Genomic DNA, 7,835 nt, shown 5'->3' on the forward strand with positions numbered 1-7,835 from the left:
TTTGATTCAGAAGAAGCCTACAACCTCTGACAAAGATCAAGTTGTAAATGGAAAGAAATCAGAAGCTGCAATCTCTAACAAAGCTCATATTGCAGAATCACAAGAAGAAAAATTAACCTCTGACACAGCTCAAGTTAATAAGGAAGCAAAGAAAGACACAACCTCTGACAAGGCTCAAGCTGTGTTTAAACCAACAACAACTCCATTGCCAGGATTTGCAAAGCCAAGTCTGATGACTGAGATAAATTTCGACAAGGGCTCAATTCAACCAATCTCTCATCGAAAGGCAGGAAGAGATAAAGGAGGATTGGGATCTAAATATGAAAAATTTGATCAGAGTATAAGATCAATGTCAGCAGACCCCTCATCTCTCTGTGCACCCAAGACTGGAGCATTGCAAGAAAGAATGGACAAACTTGATTCAGTCCAACTGGTGAAGAATGAAAGAGGAGATAACATTCTTATCTACTTCATGTCTGATGGAATAGTGTTTAGAGTTATTGAAGCTGATCTCTATGCTAAACACTGAGAGGAATTGAGATATGTCTTACACATATTTCAAGTGAAGAACAAGTCATGTCAACACATCTCAAATCTGCTCAAAGATCAAATCAGGAGAAAGATGGGTATAACAGGAAACAAGAATGCTGGACCTTTTATTCCTAAGTACTTCAATCATCAAGGACAGCTAGTTGAGATGAAGAAGAATTCAGCAAAAATAGAAACAATAGCTGGAATCAGTACTCTTAGTTTCAATGAAGAGTCTGACAAAGGTTATTACATCAGGCTGGATAAAGACATGAGAAGAAACAAGATCTATGATCTCAGAGCTGCAAATTTATCAAACTGGTGTTTCAGATCCAGAACTAAGGGAGATCAAGAGACAGATGATCACAGCACTTGCAGAAGCTGAAAGAGAACTCCTCAGAGAATACTTAAAGACAGCCAATGGTGTCTATGAAGCTAAGGAGTAAAAGTATCTGTAAGCATTAAAAGTTTTCTGTTATATAGCTAAACTCTGTTGCATTTGACTTATTTGTTTTGACATCATCAATTATCTGTTAACTTGCACATAACATATTTATGCACAAGTTGGGGGAGATTGTTAGATATAATTGATGATTACTAATGTTCTTAAAGTTTGTTTTAGAACAGGAGTGATCAGAGTTTAAGCTGGAAGCTGATCAGAGTTTAATAAAGTCTGACCAGAGTTTGATAAAGTCTGATCAGAGTTTACATAGTCAAGACTCATCAGAGTTTACACGTGGAAAGAGCTCAGAAGCGGATATACTTCAAGGAAGGATAGAAGCAGAGGAGTGATTTGTAGACTATGGAAACTAAACAGAAAACAGTAGCAATCTTTGATTGATAAAATACATAGCTGATTTATAGGATATCAAATCAGAGATTGATTTTGTAACTGTGTCTATATAAACACAGATTAGGGTTACTCTATAAGAGTTAAGTTATCGAGTATATTCTTAGAAGAACCCTAGCAGCTCTTAGTGATAATATATAAATCACTGAGAGAGTTTTTGTAACAATCCAAGCTTTGTGAATAAGAGTTTACTGCTTTCAATCTCTTATATTGTCATACTGTGTTATTGATTGTGTTCACTATATCAACTTATATAGTGAGTTTATAGGACCTAACAACCTTTAATTCAAGTAAGGTTTCAGAATTTATTGACATTCCAATCAGCCCAGAATATGGCCAGAAGCAGAAAGTCCGAATTTTCTACTTTGAACTCCTATTCTATTTGAGAAACTTATTTGTAGTATTTATTTTATTCAAAATATAGTATAGGAAAAATAGATCAGTTATTGTTTTGTTTTCTAATGGGCTTGGGAGTTACATGGGCCAAGAGACACAAAAACATTACAGGAGGGAAGTTACAAAAAAAAAAAGACAATAGACACAGGGAGAGAGATACAGGAAGAAGTGGCACGCAAGAGAGCAAGGAGGAAGAAAGCAATTGGAAGAGACAGATATAGAGTTTTTCTTCTCTTCTTTACCTTTCTTAATTGTAACATGGATTTGATGTCTTTATACTTGTGTTTAGTTCTTAGTAGTGTGATGTTGAACTAATTTCTCTTATAGGCCTTTAATGGATTCTTTTGATTATATATAAGTTGTTTCTTCATTTTCCTATCCTTGTGGTCATATTGATTGCTTATGTTGATTTGTGTGTATTGCTTCTCAAGGATTGATCACCTTTGAGATTGAACTAGTAACTTAAGAGGACTTGGGAGAGAAATCTTAAGTTTGGACTCAATCAACATAGCCTAAGATTAAATTTTTATATTGATTTGTGGTTGGGACAGGAATGTACCTAAGCACCTTGGGTAGTCGATTAAGGTGATGTTTAATGCTATTTATGAGTTTAAATTCTACATAGGGATATGAGGGTTAATTCATAAATAAGACTCATTTGAGATTCGGAAGGTCCTTATGAATACTTGTTAGCCTTAGATTAGTAATTAGATTAGACCATGAGAATTTATGTATGATGAGATACTTGTTGATATCAAAAGATGAAGTTTTAGGCCTATCTTGTTAATCTTGTCATTGAAGTTGTGTTAGTTAGTTCTCTAGTGTTAATTATTTTAACTTTTTAAGCCAATGTGTACTTTAACTTGAATTAGGAGAACAATGGTGTATGGTACTTAACAACTTATTTTTAGTCTCTGTGGGAACGAATAAATATACTACTTGTAACGATACGTGCACTTGCGTATAAGTTGTAAAATCGCTAACAAAGCTCACATGTAATTCACGAATCTCATTATCTCGGTTCAAATCTGAACCTAGCCGCGCATAATCCACAACTCGTTCAAAGCGCTTAGCTCATCTAACTCACGTGTAATTTACGAATCGCGTTCTCCTGATTCAAATCCCAACCTGACGTAACTGACTATCCAATATCATGATGAGTCAAGTTTATGTAACATCTGGGATTATTCGTGTAATTATTTGAATGATTAATGAATATTATATGAATTTTTGTGAATTAATTGGTTCCTGTCATATTAATTTTAGTTACGTATTTCTGATTAAATTTGAGGAATACCAATTTTTATATGTTCAGTACAAAATATAGTTTATTTAGATATTTTCATATCGATTTATGTATTGTCAGATGATTTTATATTGGATTTACGGATTTAATTATGTATATTTTAATTAATTATTAATTATTCTGATTTCTTCAAAAACCGTCAACCTACAATGGTACCGAGATTTTACTTCCCGAAAATTTCAATAAAATTCACCTTTAGCTTAATTTGAACATTCCGGACATTTTTCATGTTTTGACTTTTTCGATCCGGAGTACGGTTTGTTCCGGAGCCGGTCCGGCGGAGTTTTTCGGTATTAGATAATTATCTAGTTGTCTCGATAAACGTGAAATACAATATTTTATTCTCATCCTTATCTTGTCATAATGACGGTGGGACCCGCATACTAATGACGGATTAAAAAGCCCCGTTTGATGATTATCTCGAAAACCGGTACCGATTGGACCCGTTTTATTAGTATAAAGCTATTAAACATTGTATTTTCATGCCATATATGATTCAAAGGGGTACTAATTATTCATAAGTATAAATATACTTAACTGTACTTTATTTTATTACGAAAATCATAAAACCAGTTAAAACCGAGAAATTCCTGAGAGAGTTCTTCGTGTTCTTGAGATTCAAACGAGGATTTGGACGCGTTATCGGACTCGGATTTTGGTGTTCAAGGACTCAAATTGAAGGTTTTAACAAGTAGAATCATAATCTAGCATCAAAATCAGTGCAGCAACATCAGGTGGGTATGGATTTTGAGTTTTAAATTCGAAATAAATAGGCTTAAATTAGGGCTTTTTGATTTTGAAGTTGTTTATGTGTTTTGATGATTGTATGTTGTAGATAATGTTCTCCTGGTCATTTTGGTATATCATATGTTTGATTTGGAGTTCAATAACATAGTTAATTTTAAGTTTAATTATCGAGGGTTGAAATTAGGGTTTATGTTCGTATGAATGTCCTCAATTGAAATTTGGGGCTTTTTGATTCTGGAGGTAGAAGTGAAATTGGAAGGTAGCACCGTGTTTGTAATGATCTCAGGAACATGTACATATCTTCAAAAGTTATCTGAGGTTCATGGTTTGGCTGAATCGACGAGAAGAAGTTTCGCCGGCGACGGCGAACTTCTTCGAGTTATTCCGGCCAATTCACGAACCTCCAGCTCGATTTGATGAGTGATACAGATTCCTGGTAAGTTGTAGATGCAATCTGCACTTTGGTGTTGAGGTTGGGGTTTCGTGGCGATTTTCCGGCGAAAATCCGGTGAAGACCGCCGGAGGTGGTGACCGGAGGGGTCAAATTGCAATTTGACCCTCCAATTTCTGAAAACGATGCACACAGCCCCCTGAAGTTTCCCAACTTTGCAGTTTAAACCTTGACGTTTTAAAATCTTTTAAAAAGTTTTATTTCTTTAAATTTAATTTCGAAAATCATTTATTTTAATTTCAAAAATTGTTTTTAATTATTTATTAATTCAAAAATAAATTTGATTTAATTTATTAATTAATTTTAATTAGTAATTAATTATAATAATTAGTCAATTAATTTAATTATTAATTGATTAATTGTTTTAATTAATTATTAATTGATTTTAATTAATTTATTAATTAGATTTAATTATTTTAAATAATTTTAAATGATTTTAAAATTCCGAAAAATAGTTTCGAGCTTTAAAATATTATTTTAAAATATGATTGAAGCTCGTTAATTGATTTCAAAGGATTTCGGACTTGATTTCGAGTATCCAAAAATTGATTATTTATTTATAAAATGATTCTTTGACCCGTTTTAATTCCGAAAAATGTTTAAAAATTCATAATAAATACCAGAAAAATCCGTGTGCCTTCAAACTTCTTTTGAAAAATATATTTTATTAAATATTTTATGCGATATGTGCTATGTGCTATCTAATTGACATGTTATGTGTCTACGTGATTGATATAAAATTGTTTTTGACATATCTTTTGATCCGTAAATCGGATTTGGGTGAAACGAAGGGTAGATAGAAGCTCGTTTCGAATGTAAGATGATGAGAATAGTATGAGATCACCTATTGATAATTAGTTGTGATGATTAGCAGAGAAGCGAGGCGTAATAAAAGGGAAAGCAAGTGGATATAGAATAGTATATCGAGCAGGAGCGATTGAAATTTGAAATCGTCAGTATAAGGCAAGTTTCCTTGATACTTTCCTCCAATTATATATATATGATCCTTGATGTGATTGCTTTGCGATCTATCTAATTCACTCATGACACTTATTGAGCCATATCATGAATTGTTTAATTCACCGATTCTTAAACCATCAACCAGATTCTTTGACTATCAATTGAACTATTCATTCATTAATTCTTGAGCCATTAACTTGATTCTTTGATATCTATTTTGGAAACCTTATTCAATTGTAAACCTTCAAACCTTGAGATTCTTGGATAACTACCATATAAACCTTATTTCAATGTTTTGACACACCTTTGATCTTCAAACCAATCGACTGGAAGTCAATCATACCTGGAATACCATACACCCCAAAATTTTTGTTCCTTTTCAATAACTTAATTTCTTTGGATTTGAAAATACCCTTTTTACCTATGAATTCTTTAATAAAACCAGAGACCTTCTTTCATACAAACCATGATTATTGTTCACTTGAAATCCAGATATGCTATATCTGATTCCTTGACTCGTGGAATTATTCCTGATTCTTATTTTGGAATATCCTTAAAATACTTCTGAAATGAATGCTGTTTCTGCTCCAAAATTTAATTATGTTCTTAATGATTCTGTTTATTGCATTATATTGTTATTCATCCTGATTTATAATAGAATTGGATAGTTTTTTTTAAATGGACCAAATGAATGGTCAGACCAGATGAGTGGTCACTTTAGGCCAATGTGTGCCTTGGATCCAGTAAACGAGCATGGCGGGGCCTGCTCGGGGTTAGTGTCTGACTGATCAGCAGCCTAACCTTTGGTTTTAAAAAAATAAAATTTAATATCCAATTCTAATTGAAAATCTAAAAAGAAACTTGATATTGAGATTGATTCTCTTAAGTACTGATTTCCATCATCTTTTGATAAATGTTTAAATGGATATTGTTATACTTGCTGAGCTTGTTAGCTCACTCTTGCGAAACTCTATGTTCTTTCCAGTGAAAGCAGAGAAGGTTGGTAGCGATGACCCTCAGGCTAGTGGTAAGGCCAGGATTCCAGGCTGAGAGATGGATAGAGCTATCGGCAGCACTTGATGTTTATATATGTATTAGTTTGAGTTTCCAGATACGAATATTGTGTAAGCTTGTAAGAATTTAAGATTATATTTTGGGATTTGGGTTGTAATAATTAAAGTTGTGTTGTGGCTTGTTTTATACTTTCACCTGTTGCGATCCATGGACAGTTAAGGGTCACTGTATATATTATATTATTAATTACAGGTGGATGTTAAGGTGTGGACCCCAAACTTCTGACCCGGGTTTGGAGGGCGCCACAGGTTGGTATCAGAGCGACAGGTTTAAGTCAATGAAACAAGCCTAGATTGTTAGGTTGGGTAGAAGTTTAGGATTAGAAATGAGTGATAGGTAGATAGAACGTTGAGAGGTTGAGAATTATTCGTAATAGATCTAGGATTGATGTTGGGAGTGGATGCAGATTTTCATACGTGTTTGTTCATGTTGATTCTCAGACTATCAGGCATGTCAGGCCCTAGTACCCCGGTTCATTCTGATCATTCAGAGTCGACAGTTGAGGGACTTCCACCTCGTCCAGGAGTTGTACCTATATCTCCACCCAGGGCACTTACACCCCCACCTGTAGCTGGACCTTCACGTCCACCTGGATACCCTCGTAGTGGACAGACCCCTATTGCAGCTGTACCGCTTAGGGCTATACCCCCGCCTGCACCTGAGATGCCCCCACCTGCTCCCCTTATACGACCTCCTATCCGTGGACCTCCACCAGAGCATGAGTCTTCTGGATTTTCAGGTGTCGGACCCTCTTATCCGTGTTCCCCTCTTTCAGTACCCTATCACTACTATCAGGCACTCTTGATGGAGAGAGATGAGTTGTTGGGCCAGATTGGAGAGCTGACACAGGCGATGGGGGATTTAGACCCTAACAGGGCAGAGCGACAGTTGAGAGAGGAGATACGTGCTTTTAGGACAGAGGCAGTAGAGAGGTTATGTGGGATCACCGCACCACTTGGTACCCCTGGGGATATTATCGACTGGGCTCGTTGGGTCTTGGAGCGGCTGGATGTTATCGGAGGCCCAGACTTTCCATAGGTCTGGAGTGTATTAGATGTTGGAGATGATCAGTACTATAGTGAGTAGTGTGTATGATGCAGCATAGTGAGTAGTTGTATCAGGTCAGCAGATTTTGACATGTACATATAGATTAGCGGAGTTGGCCAGATGATGTGTATGTTGTTATGGTCATCAGCAGATTTTGACATGTATATATAGACTAGCTGAGTTGACTGGATAGCCTTGTTGTTGCTGTTGTTGTACTTTACTTTTGATGAAGCGCTTGACGCTTGTATCCTTAGCACTGACTTATATATATCAGCATCTTTTACTTTACAGTCTTGTCCTTTACTTTATCGCACTTGTTCTACTTTACTTTACTTTACTTTTAGTACCGATCATAAACTCTTGTAATCATATTGCAACCTTTCTTTTATTGTTTTACATTCTGTAAAGAAGCATGCAATTTATTTAGTTAAACAATCTCAAAATGTTTTCAAAAATGTATAAATCTGTTTTCTTAA

General features: G+C 35.0%; 1 protein-coding gene across 1 annotated transcript; it reads left to right on the forward strand.

The window, feature by feature from the left end:
* The first annotated feature begins 6,762 nt into the window (after positions 1-6,762).
* Positions 6,763-7,350, forward strand: LOC108204165 (pollen-specific leucine-rich repeat extensin-like protein 3). The gene has a single exon (XM_064081979.1). The coding sequence runs from the start codon at positions 6,763-6,765 to the stop codon at positions 7,348-7,350; it is 588 nt and encodes a 195-aa protein (XP_063938049.1).
* Positions 7,351-7,835: the final 485 nt, after the last annotated feature.

The sequence above is a fragment of the Daucus carota genome, chromosome 7 (genome assembly GCF_001625215.2).
Source record: "Daucus carota subsp. sativus chromosome 7, DH1 v3.0, whole genome shotgun sequence".
In the NCBI taxonomy this organism is placed as follows: Eukaryota; Viridiplantae; Streptophyta; class Magnoliopsida; order Apiales; family Apiaceae; genus Daucus; species Daucus carota.

Excerpts from the sequence above, each read along its gene's own strand:
- LOC108204165 (XM_064081979.1), top strand. The coding sequence starts at position 6,763 with ATGTCAGGCCCTAGTACCCCGGTTCATTCTGATCATTCAGAGTCGACA.